Source organism: Poromitra crassiceps (assembly GCF_964638095.1).
Source record: "Poromitra crassiceps genome assembly, chromosome: 1".
Taxonomy (NCBI): Eukaryota; Metazoa; Chordata; class Actinopteri; order Beryciformes; family Melamphaidae; genus Poromitra; species Poromitra crassiceps.
Genome location: NC_139623.1, coordinates 103814575 through 103838767, shown reverse-complemented (window position 1 = coordinate 103838767; position 24193 = coordinate 103814575). Strand labels below are relative to the sequence as shown.

At 43.6% G+C, this 24193-nt stretch overlaps 1 protein-coding gene across 2 annotated transcripts in view; it reads right to left on the bottom strand.

Annotated features, from left to right (window-relative positions):
* Positions 1 to 695: 695 nt before the first annotated feature.
* kcnip1b (Kv channel interacting protein 1 b) overlaps positions 696 to 24193 on the bottom strand; it is a gene marked incomplete at both ends in the record, with an annotated part of 50191 nt that continues 26693 nt past the window's right edge. The window contains 8 exons of one of the 2 annotated variants that reach the window (XM_083651941.1): positions 696 to 743; positions 2186 to 2248; positions 3037 to 3141; positions 3224 to 3331; positions 3490 to 3560; positions 3652 to 3721; positions 4595 to 4722; positions 13645 to 13720. In XM_083651941.1, the coding sequence (XP_083508067.1) occupies positions 696 to 743; positions 2186 to 2248; positions 3037 to 3141; positions 3224 to 3331; positions 3490 to 3560; positions 3652 to 3721; positions 4595 to 4722; positions 13645 to 13705 (654 nt within the window). Of the gene's footprint in view, positions 744 to 2185; positions 2249 to 3036; positions 3142 to 3223; positions 3332 to 3489; positions 3561 to 3651; positions 3722 to 4594; positions 4723 to 13644; positions 13721 to 24193 lie in introns of those variants that run through there. The other variant, XM_083651940.1, reaches the window with a different exon arrangement.

The following is a 24193-nucleotide window of genomic DNA, read 5'->3' as shown; positions in this document are numbered from 1 at the left end:
ATTGACCCATAACATGTACTGTTTCTGAATGTCTATTAATGCATCAACATCAGACTGGACAAGCAAGCAACAACACAAGGACAGGCGTTATTGCAACAGTGAAAACAAAACATGACACTTCAGCATAGGCCATATTATCTGTCAACCACTGGATGCAAGAGAGAAATGTGAAGATTAATAGGGCCAAAATATACTGACAAATGTTTGGAGCTAATTCAAAATCTCTGGCTAAAGCATGCGATTTGTATTTTGGCAAGAAAGGAAAAGAAAAAACAACAACAGAAAAATAAATCATAATGTTGGTTGAACTTTAGCTTTTCGTATATGGAGCAGCCTCTAAAGCAGGAGCATATCTTCTCTAAGTGAAATGGGCCTATCTTCAAGACGGGACTGATAGCAATGTTCTTCTAGGTCAATGTATCTTAGATGAGTCATGTTGTATTGTGTGGTGAAAGTCCAAAGAAGGCTAAAAGCATATTCCAAGTTCAAAAGAGTGATCAGTCGTTCTCCCGGTCCCTTCATTCCAGTCGTTGTGGTGGGTTCTGGCTGTACCCAGACCAACACTGGACAGAGAGGGATGTGGAGGAGAGATTGGGTGAATCGTACACACACACACGCACACACACACGCACGCACGCACATGCACCAGGCTCTCTCATTTTCAATTTCCTTCTCTCCGTCACCTCCTCCTTGCCCTACATGACATTTTCAAATAGCTGCATGGATCTCATCATCATTTCATCCTGTGGGGGAGGGATAAGAAAAAATAATAATTATATGATACAAAGAAGCGGCGTCTGCACAAGATGTGAGCCTACAGCAGCAAGTCCTGCCTTCTGCAGCAGGTGCATAAAGAGGACAGCCATATAGCACATTCATTTGTCCCTGTCCCCAGAGCACTGCATTTCCAAACTTTTGTAAAGAAAATCTTTGAGCAGATAGCAACTTTTGGGTGCTTTGTGTGTATATATATATATACTGTATATATATATATATATATATATATATATATATATATATATATATATATATATATATATACATACATACATACATACATATATATATATATATATATATATATATATATATATATATATATATATATATATATATATATATATATATATACACATACATATATATATATATATATATATATATATATATATATATATATACATATATATATATATATATATATATATATATATATATATATTACCCGTGTCTGTATGAGGGATCAGTGTTGGTAAACAAATGGTTTCAAAATACTTCCGGGTGGAAACAGGGGTTACGCGCAGAGTACGCACAGAGTGAGGACTGAGGAGCGGAAGACCCTGCCATGACAGTCTCACCGCATCAATAAAAATGTTATTTTAGAGCCACAATATTGTTATAAATATCAACAACAAGCCAACAGATATCAAAGCTGGTGGGTTTTATGGAAAGAGCATGATTCGAACTGGTTGACCATTATATCAAACTGGTCATTCAGTGGCTTTTTATTGCCACACAACTAACGTTAGCTCACAGCTAACAGCTATAGCTAACAGCTACCGCCGCCGCCTAGTGCGGATGCATGTATTTACATAGAGGGGGGGGGGGGGGGGGGGGGAGCACACATGGACAGGGGGGTGGATTTGCGCGTAACACCCCACAGCGCCACCCGGAAGTCAGGTGTTTGTTGTCGACTCGTGACGTCACACTGATTCCTTGTATAGGACGGAACAGTGTAACATCACAACACCTGGATATGCCACCCGGAACCACAGCAGTTAACTTGTATGAATTGTACCAAACAAACGTTAATATCTCAAAAACTATACATCACATCACTTATATTTTGACATTCTGAGTGAGAGCAGAAGCTCAAGGGTCTGATGTATAACATAATGTAGTGTTAAAGTTGAGTGAACTGTCACAGTTTTTTTTTAATTAAGTGAATTTAGTAAAAAGCACAGACACTCAAGGCTGGCTCCATAGGCTCCTATAAGATGCCGTTTGTTTACCAACTCTGATTCCTCGTACAGGCTACACCCCACTTTCTGTACATATCTTTGATCTCCTGGAGATGTGTTAATGTGAATAGGATGCACATCTGTTAATTCACATATCTGCTTCCTCAGTTTCACACATTGTTATATTTAGATTTTCATTAAGGTTCCACTGTCTCAATACATACCTCCTGGCATGCGACAATAAACTCCTCCAATGTCACGACTCCATCCTTGTTTTTATCCATTTTCTGTGGGAAAGCAAACAGAACATCATCTACATTAATTTCAGGAGGAATGTAATCACACTGGGGCTGTGGGAATATGATTACTGTGACCTCAAATGTTGCAACGATCTTCAAAGACAACGGGCCCTATCTTGGTACAGGCGATATCCCCTATTTGCGCTTGCGCACCTGTTTGCACGTGCCTTAAAGCAGGGAAGATAGCGGTCCGCCTTGCACTAGTGAGGTGTTATGCCGAGTTTTGCACTCCCGCCCAGCAGCAGCTAAACGCATCCCCACCACACGGGAGCATATTGTAAAGATTTATACAGAAATGTAACTGTTTAAAACTGATATAATTGTCTGGGTAGACGTGACCTCCCTGTTTTCTAAGTTAAAGCAGCCCCAAAATATGGTGGGGATGCAATTCTCGGTGGGGATGCGCAAACGTTCACGGCACGTGCCGCAGGCACAAATTAGAGCCGTGCCAAATCATTTGCGCCCCCAAAATGCCAGCGCAAATGGCACCAGAATTATTCACAGGTGTGGCCAGGCAATGCCTGGGCGTTACATCAATAAAACCGATCGGATTCCTGTCTCGCAATCGCTGTTTGCGCGAGGCATGCAATATGCTGTAATTCTCTCTCTGTCCTCGCCAGAGAGAGATGGAGAGAGTTGTTGACAGATCATCTGTGGTGCCAACGACGGAATTTGGGTTCAAGTTCAACCATCAGTTAAGTTTTAATGTTGAATTTTTTAAATGAAATTTTTGACTCTTATGTTATGCTACATGTGGGTGTTATGTGTGGGTTAACCTGAAAAAATGAGTCCACATGTTGCTGTGGGACATCTCCTTTGAGTGCAGGGTAGGTGTATTTGCCCATCATGTCATAAATGGCTCTCACAATATCAGTCATCTCCTGAAAAGGCAGATGATTCCCAGTGAGGTGAGAATTAGATGTCACACAAAGCAGCTGGTAAATGGAGAGAGCACATTCTGACCTGTCTGTTTATGTAGCCGTCTCTGTTAATGTCATACAAGTGAAAGGTCCACTCCAGCTTCTCCCTCAGCGTTCCCCGCAGCAATGTCGACAGGCCCATGACAAAGTCCTGTCAGCAACACAGGGGACAGAGAGAGAGAGACAGAGGGAGAGAACAGGCACAAAACACTTTGAAGAATGTATCTAAGTTATGATAACAGAATTAAAAAGTAAAGAAATGTGTAACCTCTGACATATAATTTACCAGGGAGAATGATTTTTTTGTACCTCAAACTTAATAGATCCATTGTTGGTAGTGTCAAACGCATTGAACAGATAATGCGCGTACATGCTCGCATCTGCAACAGAAAGGGGGTAAAATACAAATGTACAAGGTCTCATGAGCTTGTTTAATGGCCGTGAAAGAGATAGAAGGGGAATTAATTTTACCTCCATGAGGGAAGAACTGTGCGTAGATGTGTTTAAATGTCTCCTCATTCACCACTCCGCTTGGACACTCCTGTGAAAACCAACATGCTGCTTACTTCTGTTTTTTTAGATTAATATTAAGGTTCTCAATTGACATCATGAAAATCAGTGATCAGCGTTTTGTTTTCCGGAATAATAATAATAAAAAAAAAAAATCAGATTTCACCCCCATTTTCTCCCCAATTGTACTTTGCCAATTTTCCCCTGCTGCCCCGGTCGCTGCTCCACCCTCTGCCGATCTGGGGAGAGCCGTAGACTAGCACCATGCTTCCTCTGACACATGCATAGTTGCCAGCCACTTCGTTTCACCTGACAGCGGGGAGCTTCGCCGGCAGGACGTATCACATGGGAGGATCACGCTATTCCCACCAGTTCCCTTCCGCCCCAACCAGAGGAGGCGCTAGTGCAGCAACCAGGACACATACTCTTAATCCGGCTTCCACCCGCAGACACAGCCAATCGTGCCTGTATGGATGCCCGACCAACCTGGAGGTAGGCAGGGAATCTACCGCTACACTACCCGGACACCCCATTAACAACATTTTAATAAATTTACTTTTTTTCTCCCCCAAAATACAAACAAACCACATAATAAGACAACTTGTGAGTATTTTTTATCTCTATGGAATTCATATCTTCATATTCATAGCTCTATGGAATTTCCACAGTATCAAAAGTGGTCAACCACAAAATGACGGTACGTTGACGGCAGTGTGAATGTAACATGAGTGAGTGAAGTAATTAATTAACATGTAACTTTCTGGACCCATGACGTACTTGAGAAAAGGAACATTTTGATTTCTATTCTGTGTCTAGCTTTATGAACCGTGCCATGTAACGGTAGTGAGTGAGTCATGAATGAATGAATGAATATAGACAAGGCAGGACACTGTGTGTACAGTACATTCTTGAAACCACGGTAGAGGATCTGGAGCTCCTGCTTGCTGAAGTTAGTCTGGGCCTCTAATTGCTCGAGACCCTCGGGCCTATGGCACACCATGGTCATCATCTCCAGCTCATCGTCTGTCTTATCTGCAGGGGTGAGAAAAAACAACCGAGAAGGGGGGAGAGAGAGAGAGAGGGAGGGAGAGAGAGAGAGAGAGAGACTTGTTTATATGTCTACAGAATTATTTATTGGAATCCTACAATCCCTGTTTAACAAATCTTCAAATCTTCAAAGTCTAACAACTGTAACACATAGCGAAGAGACAACAGGAAAGGATGACAAATTGGATTCCCCCTGGGGTTGAGGGACCTGAAGGCAACATTGTGCTGTGTACCATAGAGATAGATGGTGTTTAATGATGCGATGTGGGCGAGTGTTTGGCGAGACTGTCTGTAGCTCCAGTGGGATATGAGGATCCAGAAACCAAGGCTGTCCACACAATCCATGGACAACATGAGGAAGCATTCAAGTAAACACACCCACAGACAGTGTAAGCTCTTTGGCAGTCTTTACAGAATAAACACACCCACAGACAGTGTAAGCTCTCTGCCAGTCTTTACAGAATAAACACACCCACAGACAGTGTAAGCTCTCTGCCAGTCTTTATAGAGTAAACACACCCACAGACAGTGTAAGCTCTCTGCCAGTCTTTATAGAGTAAACACACCCAGACAGTGTAAGCTCTCGCAGTCTTTACAGAATAAACACACCCACAGACAGTGTAAGCTCTCTGGCAGTCTTTACAGAGTAAACACACCCACAGACAGTGTAAGCTCTCTGCCAGTCTTTACAGAATAAACACACCCACAGACAGTGTAAGCTCTCTGGCAGTCTTTACAGAGTAAACACACCCACAGACAGTGTAAGCTCTCTGCCAGTCTTTACAGAATAAACACACCCACAGACAGTGTAAGCTCTCTGCCAGTCTTTATAGAGTAAACACACCCACAGACAGTGTAAGCACTCTGCCAGTCTTTATAGAGTAAATACACCCACAGACAGTGTAAGCTCTGGCAGTCTGTACAGAGTATGGAAAGGGTGGTTCTTTTAGCAGGTGCTGATCACTGAAAGTGAGAACTGAAAAATAATTAAGTGTTGCACACTCTTGGCTCCATATGCAGAGTCTTTACAGAGTAAACATACCCACAGACAGTGTAAGCTCTGGCAGTTTTTACAGAGTAAACACACCCACAGACAGTGTAAGCTCTGGCAGGTATTTAGGGCAAACAGAGGTTTGGGCGTTGCCCATTCCAAAATAGGCGTTCCAGCGCAATGGGGGGCCTTGGGTGCTCTCAATTTAACGCCACCAAATAGCTGGTCTTAGCGCAAAAAACCCACTACGCCAGGCGTACGCCTGAGCGCAGAAAGTATTTTATAAAAACCTTTTACATTTTAAAGTAAAACTTGATCAATCTGGTGCACTTTGAGATCAAAATGAAGAGACTAGATCTATGAAGAAAGCTTAATCAATTAATCAGATTCACTCTTCTTGTTCTTCTTCTTCTTCTGTGTGTGTGTACTTAGCAGATACAGCTTCTTCTCACAGTTCCTCTGTTCTCCACCTCCACAGAAAATCAATAAAACAATAATCTAAGAGTGACTTGAGGTTAATGAGGTACCCAGCAGCGCAACGAGTCTGCCCTGTGCTCCGATGCAAGATGGTCAAACTGGGCCCTGATAGGATGGCGCAGCACACCGCAGCAGTGCTGCGAGCCCGACACCCTGCACCCCACCTCGGCATGCAGCGGAGTTGAGCACACACCCGACGCTCGGCCACACACGAGCCGGGCGACCGGGCCCCAAGCACACCGGGCCCCGATGCAGTCGCGTTCCCTGCATATAATGGTAGTTACGCTGCTGGAGGTACCAAAGAAGTTAAAGGAATTAACTTTATAAACTGTATGGCAACCATGAATAAAGCTAACCTTCACACATAGCAAGCAACACTGCAACAGGCATATCAGTGGCTATTCTAAACATAGGCTACGATTTAACACATTACCAAAATGGCTGGCCACTTAGCATTATGCTAGTGTGCATTTGCATATCAACAGACCCATTAACAAACACCAATACCATTATTATTATTATTATTATTATGGCTTTAAAGCATGAATGAGAGATGAATAGAGGAGGGCCAGCTATTCTTATTTTTGTTAGAAAAAAAAATACACTCTATCTTCTAGGGTGGGCTGAGACTATCTCAGAGTGGGCTTCAGCCCACCCAAAAAGGGTCTAAAACCGCCCCTGCAGAAGAGGGTTAGGATTCTCAGAATGCCACGTTGATTTTCAACTATAGAAAGGGAAGGGAGAACGGGTAGGAGAAAATAAAAAGCAATTGTTGATCTTTTCCAACCATTATACGTTTAATAGCACCGCAATTAGCTCTCTCCATTTCCCTCGTCGGGGAGAGAAAGGGAGACACGGGGCATACTGTCGGCCTATAATGTTACTACCCAGAACAACATACTTAACTGCCTCACCTCCTAGTAATAGCCAGTAACCTAGGCCTAGCTACTGCAAAAGTTAACTTTTGAAAATTCGACGAGTAGCCTACAGCTGAAGTCCCTCTCGCCATTAAGCAGACAGTGACAGAAGCATGTGTCTTTATGTGCTCCAAGGGGAAAATGACGGACTAAATTGGAGGGATTCAATGTATATATATTGTAGCGAATCTCGTATTCGCCCAAGGAACCGGAGATTTGAAGTTGGTACAGGCTTTTATTCTTGGCTTCTTATGATAGCTCCTAGAGGTAGCCTCGCTGCTAGCTATACACACGGCCGGTCAGCTCGCTCACATAGCTTGACTGACTTCCGCCACGCGGCAGCATGGTCACAAACCCACCCTTCCCCCTAGGAACAACCCACACATCTCAGTTCCTAGCTAAACACGGAAACACCACATTACACGCCAAAACCCTGGATCGCTACAATATTAATAAAAATGAATAAAAAATAGCTGATTAATAAAATGTGTGCTGGTGGTGGAACGAAATTCAACTTCAAATAGAGCAGCATCACTCATCGCGGCTCTCAGTCCGCTGCGTAATTACGCAAGCAGCCCCGCAGCGGAGATGCAGGAGAGAGAGCCGAAAAGGGAAAAGCATATCTGTCCATAGCAGCATGAAAGCTGAAAAACATTTATGGCAGTAACACACACATACCCTTCCCATTATTTGAGCCGCGGCAGCATTGCACACTTTTTTATAATGTCCTACTACAGTATGTCTAATAACTTTGTTTTAGTCGGGCTGAGTATATGTGACAACGGCGGGCGAGTTGAGCTCGGTCCGCGTCTCAAGCGGGTTGGGCTGGGTCGGATTAGATTTTTTAGGACCGTTGAGAAGAGAACTATTCATGACAGCCATCAAGAAAGGAGGACAGCACTCCCAAGTTGAATAGTTTTATTACCACACAGACGTTTGGGCAGCAGCCCTTTTTCAGCGGGTGAAATGGCAATAATACACAGGTGATTCACAGGTGGGCATGAGCACGTTATTTGATTTGTATGCATGACAGCCTCACATCTCTCTCTCTCTCTCACTCTCCCCATCTAGGCTATATTTCCTCTCTCGCCATCTTTCTCTCTCTGACTCTCTCACTCTGTCACTCTGCTTGCACTGAGCAAGAAAGAAGCTGCTGCCTGTCACAGATGTGATGGCGATGACGCTGTGGCTTTTAAGGGGAGTGATCTCACCTTGTGAATCCTGTTATGGGCAGAAACACCCTATGGAGGTTTGCGCCCAGATGACGTGAAGTGCAGCGGCCCGACATGCCCACAATTACGGCTTTGCGCGGCGCTATTCCAGCGCAAAACGGGCGCTAACGCAAAATTACCGCCGCGAAGATAGGGCCCACAGAGTTTCTGCTATAAGCTACCAATGATCTTTCCTTCAAGCTATGACGGTACGTGAAATGACATGACACAACATTGGATCAATTAATTATGATGAATGTGCAGAGACAAAGTTCAAACGCCATTAATCCCATAAATCCCAACTCCACACAATGAAAGCTGATTAGCAAGCCAGTAATGACTTGACAATCAACACACACACACACACACACACACACACACACACACACACACACACACACACACACACACACACACACACACACACACACACACACACACACACACACACACACACCTACACACACACACACACACACACACACACACACACACACACACACACACACACACACACACACACACACACACACACACACACAGTCCTAGCAGGTGCTATTATGCAGTAGCTGTGTCAGCATCACTGTGTCTTGGCAGAAAGAACAAGATCAAAATGAGGAAGAGAGTGCTGCTTTTGGAGAGCGCTGACTCATTCAACAATGCTAAATTTGAATCATTGTCCTCATATCCGAGAACACTTAGCTGTATTTATTTGTCTAGCCGACTAACTCCCTCCAGTTTGAACATTTGTTGAATCATCTTCATTTGGATCCTGCCTGTAACTTCATACAACTTCATACATTTCACATTCAATCCATATAAAAGCTCCTTACTATCAAAGAACATGAGCTCAGTCAGTAGTATCTCATTGAGAGCCAGTGTTGTAGTCGAGTTGAGTCCGACTCGAATCCGAGGACTGGACACATTTGGGACTCGTGACTCGACTTGGACTTGAGCATTCAGACTCGGAAGTTGAAGGACTCAAACTTGTTAATTGATTAACTCATTTTTTTTGTTGCTTTTTTGTAATAGGCCCTAATAATTTGGCATAAGATATTGATAGCTATATTAATACTGTGACATTATTCAATTTCATGCTAATTATTTCATGTTTATGTTGTTGTTGTTGTTTTATCTACCTGTTTTAGACCAAGGACCTCAATGGAAATAAGTCTTGACTTTATTGTGCTTTATCCTTGATGTTATTCTTTGAGATCCGTGTCTGTACTTTGTTTAGTACACTGTATTTCAACTTGTAACCGTCAAATAAAATAAAATTTTATAAGGTGACTTGGACTTGGACTGGGGACTCAAGACTCGACATGGACTTGAGATATACTGACTGCACTACAACACTGTTCAGAGCTGTAAGATCAAACATGAGTAGTTACATAAGAAGCTAGCCTCCACGTTAGCATGATGACATAACAATGTATGAATTTGGCAAATGTTTTCCACACGCATGTGGATCTGAAACAGATATTTTGACAGTTATTATCTCTCCCAAATGGACCTACACTGTCACTCCTCTCTCTATATCCTCTTTTGAGTCCCATGCAGTTGCCGTATCCATATCTATCAAGCTCAACATCGTGGTAATCTACCGCCCGCCTGGTCAGCTTGGTGACTTCCTCAATGAGATGGACACCCTCCTCTCTGTCTTTCCTGAGGATGGTACGCCACTCATTCTTCTGGGAAATTTCAACATCCAGCCGGTAACCTTGCAATCTCTGCCTTTCCTTAACTTCTTCTCATCCTTCGACCTCTACCTCTCTCAATCTCCTCCAACTCACAAAGCAGGGAACATGCTTGACCTGGTCTTCACCAGATCCTGCTCCACCTCCAACCTCACTACAACTCCTCTTCCTGTATCCGACCATCACTTTATAACTGTCTCCCTTCCCATCTCTCTCCCCACCTCCCACCCATCACCCCTGCACTCTATCACCACCCGACGCAAACCTAAAAACTCTCTCACCTAACTCCTTCTCTTCTGCTGTCCTCTCCTTGCTTCCCTCAGCCGAGCAGTTCTCTCTCCTGTCCATTGAGGAGGCTATCCTCTCTCTCCTCCACTCTTGATTCTCTCAGTCCACTCACCACTAAGCCTGCCTGATCCTCTCCCCCTGCTCCTGGGTTGAGTGAATCTCTGCAAACTCATCGAACAGAGCTTCGGGCAGCTGAGAGGAAATGGAGAAAATCACATCACCCTGAAGATCTGTCTTCCTACCACCTTATCCTCTCCAACTTCACCTCTGCTGTCTCCAAAGCAAAAACCTCCTTCTTCATCTCTGAAATCCAGTCCTCTGCATCCAACCCCAGTAAACTGTTTTCCACCTTCTCCACCCTCCTCAAGCCTCCCTCCCCTCCCCCGCCCTCCTCCCTCTCTGCTGATGATTTTGCAACCTTCTTTACTAAGAAGGTGGATGATATCAGTTCTTCCTTCCATCCTCCAGGTTCTATCAATAACACTCCCGACTCCAATCCTGCTCCTCTGGCCCCCTCACATCATTATTATTGACCAAAATCATCTTATGACATCACTGATGATGTCATGGGCATTGTGACATCATCAGTGGGACAAAAAATTTAACGGACAGAGCCCACTTGCTCATTTTATATAGTCTGACTGGCTTGAAGCAGCATGGTGGAATTGGCTCTCCCATTGGTGCCTGCCATTTCAGTCGGTGCCGGATGGAAATCCCATTCCACTCCCTGCAAACTCTGCAATTGGCTCCGACCCGCTTTGACTGTGGCTGCGACCATATATGGATTTCCTTTCCACTCCCCCGGTGTCGAATCCGTGGATCTCAAATGTCTCTGCTGCTGTACGTGTCGAATCTGCCGATCTCAAATGCCTGCGCCGCTGCCTTTGAAACAATAACAACAGCACCGCTAGCATACATGGGCAAAATGCGGCCCCACGGCTGGACCACGCCCCTGGACCATTTCAATCCGGCCCCCAAGGTCCTCAAAGAAAAACAAAACGACCACCCATTGGATTTGTATCACAATATATAATTATATTATATCAGCAGATTAACAGGAGAAATGATCACAACGGGAGAGAGGGTTAAAAATAGGGAGACTCCTGCGAAAGTCCTGTGTTAGCAGGTATGATGTCCAATGTGCGGCCCTTCGCTTACTTGATGTAAGTCAGTATGGCCCTCTGGAAAAAAAGATTGCCCACCCCGAGCTAGCGGCTAGCTCGTTGCTACACGCTGAAAACAATTGATGTGGATTATGCAATGAAGCCAGCCTGCATGGTACTTTCGGTGGATGGCTTTAAAGGTATTAAACAGAGCCTTTTTCCTCGCTAGTCCACAGTGACGCTATTACTAGCAGACTATTACTAGCAGAGGGAGAGTCTGGCAAGCAAGGCTAACTTTTATATAAGTATCACGCGGCCCCATTTCAATTCCAGGTGACCCCAATTAAAGGGACTTCCACCCTCTTTCAATGGCCAACTGATACTTTGAATGTTAAAAATGTGCACTTGTAGTATCATAAGTTAAGTTAAGTTTATTTATCCCCATGGGGAAATTCATCCTCTGCATTTGACCCATCCTCTTCTAGGAACCTTCCTAGAGGAACAGTGGGCAGCCACAGTGCAGCGCCCGGGGACCAACTGCAAGTTCTTTTACCAGTACCTTGGTCAGAGGCACTGACAGGAGTATTAACCCTAACATACATGTCTTTGATGGTGGGAGGAAACCGGAGCACCCGGAGAAAACCGACACGGACACAGGGAGAACATGCAAACTCCACACAGAAAGGACCTGGGACGGACCGGGGTTCGAACCCGGGACCTTCTTGCTGTGAGGCAACAGTGCTAACCACTGAGCCACCGTGCCGTCATCATCATAGTCATAGTCACTGCATCATAAATTATGCAGTATTGTGAATATAAGCTGCACTGTTTGAATATTTAAAGTAGCCTATTTAACTATTAGCCATTCACATAATTGTATGGATCATGCAAGGGCAAATTTCTGCAAAAGATCACAACTATTCAGTACAAGAACTAGATATCACGTAATAATGCATCGTTGCTGTTGGGTTTGAACCTGGGATCTCCAAAATGTCAACTTTTAAGAAGACTACCTTTGTTTTGATCTTGATCATCACCATATATTTAGCTTATCTGATGGTTTTCATCAGATGAAGGGTTGTAGAATGTTCTCAACCCATAGAGAGGACCATGCAATCCCTCAATTTAAGTTAAAACATGACACCATCATCAGAATGCTTATAAGGTTTTCACCTCAGAAAAGCGGGATGTTCCAGCTTGTCTTAGCAAAAACAAAAGGCAAACATCACTCTTGTCTGGTGGGAGCTACATGTAATATCAGACAGCTGGTGGGGTGCTACATGTAATATCAGACAGCGAGCCATTGCTCTGTTTTCTGGTGTTTCTACTTCATCCATAACATCAAGCGTCTACAACTTCATCCTCAATCCAAGAGGCATAGCTGAGTAGGTGGGTTTGTTCTCACAACCCAGTCTCCATGACAACAGGCTTCTCATAAGGCCAGGGAGAGGTATGATATGTGAGCTGCGTGTTAATGTACATGCTCTCGCAGGAACACACATTCACTCACCCTTTCTCTTTCACTCACCCATTCACACACCCACACGCACGCACGCACACGCTACACGACGCACACCTAATCATGGAGCCAAGGCTAGTGATTTTGATCTCTCCTCTGTCTCAAGGGCATCCTTATTCATGGCATACTGTAACCTCCCCATGGTGACCTACACGTGTTCTGCCTCACACTTCACATTCACGACACAGATTTCTCACCACACACTCTTGCTGCCACTTCTTTGAGTGAATTTGTGGCCCACAATCTATCTCTTCACAATGCTCCCTTAATGTTGCAGTTAATCAGTAATGTACTTCATCAATACAGGTATGCTAAGCCATTTATGTAAGGCTATTACAATGCTTTAGTTGGTCTGTCTTTGTTTGTCTGACTTAGCGACTTTCTATTTCAATAATTCATCATTATTTATTCCTAGTTAATTATTCATAGTCATAGAAGCATCACAGATAAACATGTTATAACACTAATTTAGCAGCACTAATGGTAAATGTGCTACATGTGCGTACGTGCCTCCATAGTAACAAGCATGCATTGTGGTAAACAGTCTTTGCCACTGGCCCAAATTCTGATCTAAAGGTTCCTCGGCAGTCGACTCTCTCTTTCTGCCTATTCAGTTGAACTCTCTCTCTCTCTCTGTCTGTCAGTTTTGTCTATCTTACTCTCCTCCTCTTCTCTCCATCTCTTGTTGGCTCATGTTGACGTACCTCTGGATGGTCTCCTCTGTTTAGTTTGGTTCATGGTCAAAGTGCCCACCACTGCACCCATGTTGTCACCGTGGAAACCAGCCTGTAGAGTAGTGTCCTGTTTCTTTCAGCTTGTAGAGTAGTGTCCTGTTTATTTCACCCTGTAGTGTCCTGTTTATTTCAGCTTGTAGAGTAGTGTCCTGTTTATTTCAGCCTGTAGAGTAGTATCCTGTTTATTTCAGCCTGTAGAGTAGTGTCCTGTTTATTTCAGCCTGTAGAGTAGTGTTCTGTTTATTTCAGCCTGTAGAGTAGTGTCCTGTTTATTTCACCCTGTAGTGTCCTGTTTATTTCAGCCTGTAGAGTAGTGTCCTGTTTCTTTCAGCCTGTAAGGTAGTGTCCTGTTTATTTCAGCCTGTAAGGTAGTGTCCTGTTTATTTCAGCCTGTAGGGTAGTGTCCTGTTTATTTCAGCCTGTAGGGTAGTGTCCTGTTTATTTCAGCCTGTAGAGTAGTGTCCTGTTTATTTCAGCCTGTAGAGTAGTGTCCTGTTTATTTCAGCCTGTAAGGTAGTGTCCTGTTTATTTCAGCCTGTAAGGTAGTGTCCTGTTTCTTTCAGCCTGTAAGGTAGTGTCCTGTTTATTTCAGCCTGTAGAGTAGTGTCCTGTTTATTTCACCCTGTAGCGTCCTGTTTATTTCAGCCTGTAGAGTAGTGTCCTGTTTATTTCAGCCTGTAAGGTAGTGTCCTGTTTATTTCAGCCTGTAAGGTAGTGTCCTGTTTATTTCAGCCTGTAGGGTAGTGTCCTGTTTATTTCAGCCTGTAGAGTAGTGTCCTGTTTATTTCAGCCTGTAGAGTAGTGTCCTGTTTATTTCAGCCTGTAAGGTAGTGTCCTGTTTATTTCAGCCTGTAAGGTAGTGTCCTGTTTCTTTCAGCCTGTAAGGTAGTGTCCTGTTTATTTCAGCCTGTAGAGTAGTGTCCTGTTTATTTCAGCCTGTAGAGTAGTGTCCTGTTTCTTTCAGTCTGTAGAGTAGTGTCCTGTTTCTTTCAGCCTGTAGAGTAGTGTCCTGTTTCTTTCAGTCTGTAGAGTAGTGTCCTGTTTATTTCAGCCTGTAGAGTAGTGTCCTGTTTCTTTCAGTCTGTAGAGTAGTGTCCTGTTTCTTTCAGTCTGTAGAGTAGTGTCCTGTTTCTTTCAGCCTGTAGGGTAGTGTCCTGTTTCTTTCAGCCTGTAGGGTAGTGTCCTGTTTCTTTCAGCCTGTAGGGTAGTGTCCTGTTTCTTTCAGCCTGTAGAGTAGTGTCCTGTTTCTTTCAGCCTGCCGTTCTTTCCTTATCTGCCTGTGTCTTAAAGGGGCTTTGGTCCTGTTGTCTCTCCTCACTGGTTACAGCTCTGCCACTGATGGAAGCCTCTTCTCTCTGTCGTTTCTCTGATCTCTTTCTCCAAACACACACTCGCTGCTCCTGCTTTTCCACTCCCTCCCTCCCCTCTCTGCCTCTCTCCTCCGGAGGCGACTCATCTCTACCTTTCCCTCTCGCTTCCTCCCTGCATCCTCATGCCCTCTTTTCTCAGTGTCTGTCAGTATGCAGTACACACACACTCCACAAAATGGTAGCAGGTAAAAAGCAAGTGAAAATCTCTGTTCTTTACATGCAGTACACTGAATATTACACTCCTCTCTCTATTTCACTCTCTTCACCACCACCCTCACCATCACCCCCCCATACACATACACATATGTTCAACCATATATAGCCTAGAGAGAATAAAAATTATCTCTAACTAATTAGTCCCCTTCTCCCTGAAGCACGTTAGTGTTAATGTATAGAAACATGTTAGCAGTGAAGGCAGCCTAGCTCTGTGTGTATGCGCGCGTGTGCATACACGTACACCACTGTCGAGGTAAATGTAACTTTTTTTAACATTTACCTCATTTACCTATGAGGTGAGTGAGAGACAAAGACAAATAGACATGGAAAAGAAGAAAGAAAGAAAGAAAGAAAGAAAGAAAGTCGATCTAACAAGATAACTGGCCACCTGTTATACAAAATACTATAAATACTATCCCAGCAAGCAAAATTACGTCATGATGACATTGTGATGACGTGGACATGGCCAAATCACAGCCGACGATGGATGATTTAGACGTCTACACGGGAACGTCGAGATGATGTCAAAATATGACGTTACCATGAATGGGCATATTCAGTATTTCTGCTATGTACACAGTGTGTATTCAGCAGCTTTATACATAATTATGTCCAGATTAACAATTTATGCTACATTTTCAAAAAATAAAATAGTGCCTCAACTGGGATTTGAACCCGGGATCTACAGCTTATCAGCCTTCTACTCTACCACTACATGAATCCTTTTATTTGTTAAGGGCAAATTATGCTCACGCGAAATCGCCGGCGCTGACTGCTCCAAGGGGCGTCCTATCGGCGCAGCTCGGCGGAGGGGGCGTGCAGCAGAGTCCTGCACCGGGTCGGGGTTCCGCGGGGCCCCGCCGGGTACCCGCAAAAAGATGCGGGGTGCGGGTGTTATTTTGTCTTCATTTTATTTGCGGGTTCGGATCTGGGTAGAATAAACAACATGCGGCCCGGGTCGCGGGTGTTGTATAATATATGTATTTTTATTTACTTTTTATATAACGATAATAATTCAGTCAGTGTGTAACTTCATGTTTTGTCTGAGTCTGACCTGACGTCTTTGACCTCAATCATTTCCGCTGGTCCTTTCCTTCCGGGTCAGCTCTCCCTCGCTCCGGTCAGGTATAAACAGAAATGACCTAGACCTATGCTAGCTAGCTTGTTGCATTGCATGACAGCCAGCGCCAGCAAGGCTAGCATGTTTCCTTTAGCTGCTGCCTGGCCCTGGCTGGCCTGCTGGCACTGGCACCAGTTACAAAACACCGTCAATGTGCTTAATTGTAAATAACGTTATGCAATGCCTGCCGAGTCCGACTGCACCGACTACCGTTGTTGGCTCTCGTCAGTGACTCGGCCAGAAAAGACCGCTATTCGCTTCCTGTGTGAATTGTGAAACGATCGCAGTTACTTTGGTTATGTTCACTTAAAAAAAAACTATATATGCGGAAGCGGAGCGGGGCGCGGGTCTCATGTCTGCGGGGCGGGGTGGGTTGCGGTACTGACTGATCATATGAGCGGGTTCGCGGAGTGGGGTCGGTACTGCACGTCGCGGGGCCGGGCGGAACCGGGTCTTGAAAATCAGACCCGCGCAGGACTCTGGCGTGCAGCTCCTCGAAAATGTGACTCGGCGGTGTCAACTCCTTGTTGTGAGGAATGAGGAAATGCCATTTTCTCATTTAACAGTGCTTGTCCCTCATCTAGCAAAGCCTTCTGCAGGCTCACCGGAATGAGTTTTGAAATGGAGGGACAATAAAATGTCCCCCCACCGACATGATTGCAAGTTCTTGGTAAACGACACGATAACGTTTTGGACGTGTACCGCAGCCAACGCGCCGAGTTACGTTCGAGTACGCACAGTCTCGCTGTCGCAGCCATTCGGCGACAGGGCGCCATGTCGAGGTTGCGCAGAGCCATGCCGGGCGCTTTACAGTGGTACAGTATCACATCCGTGGGGTCGAGACAATTTAAAAAACGAAAGGTAATTTAATTCAAACTTTAATCTCAAAGAATCATTGAGGGTTCTCTCAAATTTTACAAGTGTCTCCACCCTAGAATGTTGTTTACCCTAGGCTGCGCTCCTGCACATATAGGTGCCGTAGGATGTAACCTTATAAAACACATTTTTTATTTAAAATGTAGCCTACGTGGGCGTCAAGTCTTTGTGGATCAGGCATCACAGTGTGACAGACAATTTGTGTAAGCAAACCCTGAAAAACATTAACCACGCCCAAAATGCTACATTCCAAATTCTAACTTGTAGCCTTTTACGCCTCGCAGTGTATTTTCTTTTGCCCAAAACAATCTGGCAACAAGATACGCAAGTGAGACAATGCAGGATTCCCCCGCAATTGATCTCCTCGTAGTCGCGCCTCCATCAGCGCAGATTGTTCGACAAGTGATGGTCAGTCAGATTTTGGATAAGAATAGACCAGACTGAGAAATACGCGATTTATTTGACATTGATTGCAACCATTTAGTTATCCTCATGGATATTTCAGTGGTGAGTGAAGTTAGTTGGATAGGGATACGTGATACTCTGGGCCAGATCTGACTCGTCATCATGATATGACTTGATCTTGCCTCAATTGGGCTCTCTCGATTCGTCCGGGTGCGTCCGTGCTTGCTGGGATAACAATGTCTGGAATAATGGTGTGCAGTTTTTTGTACTTGTCGAGAACATGGCTTGACGTTTCGTCTCTATGGGAAACCAACAACAGAGAATGTGTGATTTATTGTTTTGCTGGATAGCACAAACAAAGAACATTACAGTGCTTATTAATGGCATCAATTTATTCATGGAGCAGCTAGGCTACAATTAAAGAAAATGAGACATGTGCATTGGGGAGGAAGGCAGTGGGAGTGAGAGCTATTTTGTGGCAGCAGATCGTTTTCATACAGAATTGCATTCAGCTTTTTCTCCTTTAACCATAATGGTCGCTGTGAGCCACATAAACAGGATATTATCATTTGATCTGTAATCCGTCTTCATGTGTCAAGTGGAACTGGCACGCTGAGAAGAACCGGGCCCCTGCAAAAACACACAATCATCTCATCTAGGGAAAGACGTTGGAAGCAGAAAGTGGCTGCTTTGGTCTGCGTCAGGTGCACTGTAAAGAGGGGCAGGGAATTCATGTCTTTTTTTAAATTCCACTGGCTGCAGATCCAACATCTAAACTCTCTCTCTCTCTCTCTCTCTCTCTCTCTCTCTCTCTGTGTGATTGCTTCAGAAAACCTCTCTCGGCTTAAAAAATTCATGGACTCCCTTTTTTTCTATGCCCTTTCAGCTCCCTCTTTTCTTGAAAGTTGTGTTCCTCTTCTTCTGAATGAACGGTAATAAGAGTGGAAGGCTTATAAAAGACTAGGCTACTGTAAGCCAGAACAGTACAGCAGATCAGGCAAGCTGCATGACTTGAATTCCTTATACTCTTAAATCATTCACTAATGGAATATTTATTTTCTCATAGTTATGTAATCCTTTAATACTTTCCTTATCATGGTTACGTGTTTGTCCATGGTCATTATCATCGTTACGTGTTTGTCTATGGTCATTATTGTTGCTGTTTGAACAACAGCAAGATAGATTCCCAGGTGAGGTTCAAAACATTATATCCTGTAATAGACAGGTTAGCAATTGACTTTTTTATTTTTTATTTAACCTTAATTTAACCAGGCATGTCCCATTGAGATTAAAATCTCTTTTACAAGAGAGACCTGGCCAAGAATGGCTGCAGTAGCTACATGGTTTCAGACACAACAAACAGTGAAACTTACAACAAGACAAACAAACAAGAAACCAAACAAGCTCGAGAGTGCAATACAGTACGGGTGCAGGAAAAAGTACATTTGAATCATCAATTAAAACATTTACAGAATCAAATTCCAGGGACTTTACAATGCCTTTAAATTCACTAAGGCCTGTAGTTTAAGGCCATTCTGCAGGGTGTTCGAGGATGGTGCAGAAAACATAAAGGCCTTTTTGCCCATCTCCCTCCGAGCTTTAGGGACAGTCATGAGCAAAATGTCCTGAGACTGTAAGCCATAAGTACCATGCTTTTGGGACAGAAAGACCGATAAATACTCAGGAAGTCTATACCTAGAATAGCCTTATAAATAAAAGCATACCGTAAGCCGGTGAGTCGACAGAGCAGGCCAATTGACAATTGAGTACAATGTACAGTGAGGAGTGAGGGCTCTACAATTTGTAATGAACCTCAAAGCACCATTATACACAATATCCAACATATGAAGACAATGAGCTGAGGCATTCATGTACAGCACGTCACCATAACCAAGAACAGGCAGAAATGTTGCTTCTACCAAACTCCGTCTGACATGAAGAGAAAAACACGATTTGTTCCTAAAATAAAAACCTAACCTTAATTTCAACTTTTTCACCATATGCTGTATATGATGCTTAAAAGAAAGGTGGTCATCGATTAAAAAACCTAGGTATTTGTAGGTGGAGACTACCTCAATTTGGTGACCTTGAATTGGACCAGATTTGACTCTATCTTCTTAGAGTTGGACAATACCATGGCCCCTATCTTCCGACAGGCGCTATGCCCTAATAGCGCTTGTGCACTTGTTTGTGAGTGCCTTAAAGGACGGCTTTACTGATTTTCAACCAGATTTGTATCATTACAATGTCAGTAGTATGATTAAATGGGCAGCCTTTACCAAGGTACAAGGTACAAGGTCAACTTTATTATCCCACAAGGGGAAACTCAGGTGGTAGTCATACACGTCTGTTGCAGTACATGTCGTGTACACACTGTACACAACATATACACACACACACATAGCCACACACACACACACACACACACACACACACACACGCAATATCAAAAATATAAAACTACAACAGTGTCCTACATAGGTTTAAAAGTTACAAGTGCAAGTGCAAAGTGCATTCTGGGAGTGCATTGAGCACATTAAAGGTGCAGAGACTTTTAGGAATTACACAGCGGCATACAATATCTAATACAGTAAGTGCAGTCCAAACAATATACACAGTTTGATCAATTATTTCTTGTTTAGCGCTCTGATTGCCGTTGGCACAAAAGATTTACTGTACCTGGTTGTTCTGATTTTTCTTTGCAGAATTCTGCCGTTTGACCTGCTGCTCCTGAGGAATTTCAGGTGGAGGGGGTGGGTAGGATCATCTAGGATCTGATCAGCCTTTTTTTTAATAAGGTCGTCATACAGCTGTGCTGCAGACACCTGATCAACCCCAATGATCCTGCTTGCTGTCTTGATCAAGCGCTGTAATTTGACATTATCTTGGACACACATGTTACCAAAGGTGCAGATTAGGCCAAAAGACAGAACACTCTGTAACACTGCTTTATAGAACATCTGAAGAATGCGACGGTCTACTCTAAAATGATTCAGTTTCCTAAGAAAAAACAACCTCTGTTGTAATTTCTTGGATTTGTTCCGTGCGCATTCGTTAAACTTCAGGCAGTCATCAATTTCAACACTCTCTTGGCTGTACTCCCTTATAATTCACATTTTTAGTACACCGCTCTGACGCGTTTTACGTCACGACCGCGTCAGAGCGGTGTACCACACATGCGGAAGAGCTATAGCTTAAAACTACAATTCTTTTGTGTGTGTGCCGCCTCTAGGGGGCCTCCACAGCTCCAAAATCAAAACACTCCGTCAGCCATATTTTCTGCACCGCCTCGGTCTGGAGCTAACTAGCTCACCACGGCTCAACCATGGCTGAAGGAAATATTTCTGGTGAAATTGAAGAGTTTGATATGGATGAAGACGATTTCCAAAGTGTGCTAATAAACTCTGACATTCAGGGCTACTTAACGCCATATGAGCCAGACTACAGTGCAGAGGAATTGCGCCGTATGGAAGGAGAGGCAGTTGAACAGGCCGCTGGAGACGAACCAGAGGCCGGCCCCGAGGCTCGCCGTGCGGGAACAAATTCTGCATCGTGCCGCTGCCGATGGATCGCTCTGCTACAGTGAGAGGCCAATTTCTTCTTGAAGGTGTGTAAGGTTGCATCAAAGTTTTGGACCATAGATCGTTGGGTTTTAGAGACTAATTTTACACGAAATTACAATAAAAAAGTTGAAAAAAGATGTATCTGTTATTGACATTATCGCTATTATAACATACTAAGCATAGTGGGCAATTGCAGAATTATGGCCAGATATTAGCTACTGTGAAACAACAATGTATAGGCACCAGTGTTGGGCAAGTTACTTTCAAAATGTAATATACTACATATTACTAGTTACTTTCATTTGAAAGTAATAAGTTACTTTACAATATTACTTTCTGTGTAGAGTAACTCGTTACTTATTACACTACTTTTGCATTACTTTCAACAAAACAACAGCAGCAGCAGAATGACATTGCTGCCCCGGAACCATCCCGAAAAATAATTTAAACCGCCTTGAAATCAGTGTAAACAAATTCTAAATGTTATTCTTTTCCTTTGTTATTGTCATCTATAGTGGGGGTTTTTGCATAAAAACACACAGTTTGATTAGGAAATGATTGTATCTATTTGAAATATGTACTTTGATTTAATCAAATGTAACTCAATTTGTAACTTGAGTTACTTGACAAAGTAACTGGTATAATATTACTGAACTCCTATAAGTAATAAGTTATATTACTGAGTTACTACTAAAAGTAATATATTACATGTAATATGTTACTTTTGTAATGAGGTACCCCCAACACTGATAGCCACCCCATTATGTAACTTTTTCATGTCATTCCTTGAAGCATACACTTTATTTTTACTCCTACAGCAGCGTTTATCTTGGGTCAGTGTGGCACTGTGGCATGCTGGAAGATCTTGTGGATCTCCTTCAGGTGGACTGGTCTTCGGTCTCTCGTCCAGCAGCAGCAGATGTCATCGACGTCATCACCATCATCAAAGTCTTTATCCACGTTATCGATGCTTATTTATAAAAAATCTCATTGTGTAAATATTTTGTGAAAGCACCAATAGTTAGAGAAGGAAACCTCTCTTTGCATTTTATTTTGGTTGGTGTTTTAATAAAAGTACTTGTGCTCACATGTGGCTTTGATTTACCATTGCAAATTTAGCCCAATTTGTAGAAAATGCATTTGTGAACAGGTCTAATGACAAATATGGAATATCACCCAAGGAAATACCGGTTTAATGCCAACAGATAAACCATACAGATTTGTTGTAATTGTAAACACAAAAAAGGGAGGAGAGACATGGTTTTCAAGTATAACACAATGTACAACTTTTATTCAAAGACGGGATTGAAAAATATAGTTCACTTGCATTCACCTCAGACAAGACTGGACACTACGTTAAAGTCTGAAATGTACCTAGATTTGCTAGAAGAATTGAAATTTCAGCTTGTCACCTGATGTCAGTACAGTAGTACTAGGAGTGCATTAACGTTAATATTTACATTATCGTTAGGTCAAACACACCTTAACTTTATGAGTGCGGCCGTTTGTCCATGATCAAGTCTAGCATTTCGGTATATTCAGTGTGTGTGGAAAGGATAGTTAGGCTAGCATTATTAGCACAGATGGCTATGTAAAACGCTATTTACAGTCCATGGTCAAACGTTAGCAGTGACCACTGACAACTTCATTCACTCACCGAAAAAAGCGGAAACCACCCTTCTTTGAGGTACGGTTAATACAAAGGTAAAGTCCCAATGATTGTCACACACTTGAGTGTGCAAAATTTGTTCTCCGACCCATCCCCTGGCGGAGCGGTGAGCAGCAGCAGTGCTGCGCTCGGCAATTATGTGGTGATCTAACTCCCCAATTCCAACCCTTTTAATGCTGAGTGCCAATCAGGGAGGCAATGGGTCCCATTTTTATAGTCTTTGGTATGACTCGGCCGGGGATCGAACTCACAACCTCCCAGTTTCAGGGCGGACACTCAAACCACAAGGCCACTGAGCTGAGCAGCTACAGCCAACTGCATCGCAAGAAGGCATATTTACTGTCCAATATTGACTAAAAGCCACAACACCACAAACGCCAATACAACAAGACAATAGCCTAACGTTAGCATAGACACCGCAAACAGCCCCCTTGAAACAGGCTGAGCCAGTCTCGTTCTGGAGGGAACCCCTCAGCTGAATTCACGTTGGATTATGATATCAAGCCTTGATCCATTTTTATTTTACTCCTTAGCAGTGTGGATCATACACGTATAGTCCTCTTTGAAATGGCGACTGCAAACTCCCAGATCCAAAGGAGCTGTAATGTCGCCGTTCTGCTAGCTATGCTTGCTAATGCTAGCTACTCAGAGTAGCCAAGCCAAATGCCTTCTTCTTCTTCTTCTTTGAGTTTTATGGCGGTTGGCAAACATATATGTGCATTACCGCCACCTACTGTAGTTTGATATCAGCCAAATGCCTGAGGGGTGGGCGTGGACTTAGAACACCACGAGCCCAGTGCATTGTGGGAAGTGGAGGATTTCTGCACCCTGCACCAGCCCCTCAACCCCCACCCCACCCCACCCCACAGAGTGTATTTTCTTTGATTTATCAGGTTATGAACAACCGATTCAAAAAATGTCAACGGATTCCAACTCCATAGGTGCGTTACATTTAATAAATCTTCATATTCACCACGGTAAAGCCATCCTTTAAGTCACGGAAGATAGCATTCCGCCTTGCGCCGTCCGCCAGGTGTTCTGCCGAGTTTTGCTCCCCCGCCCAGCAGAGAAAAAAAAGCATCCCCATCTCACGGGAGCATACTTGTAATGATTTATACAGAAATGTAACTGTTTAAAAGTGATATAATTGTCTGGTAGATGTGACCTCCCTGATTTCTAAGTTAAAACAGCCCCGAAATATGTTGGGGATGCAATTCTCGGCCGGGATGCGGAAAGGTTCACGGCACCTGTCGCAAGCGCAAATTACCATGCCAAAATCATCTACGCCCCAAAATGCCTG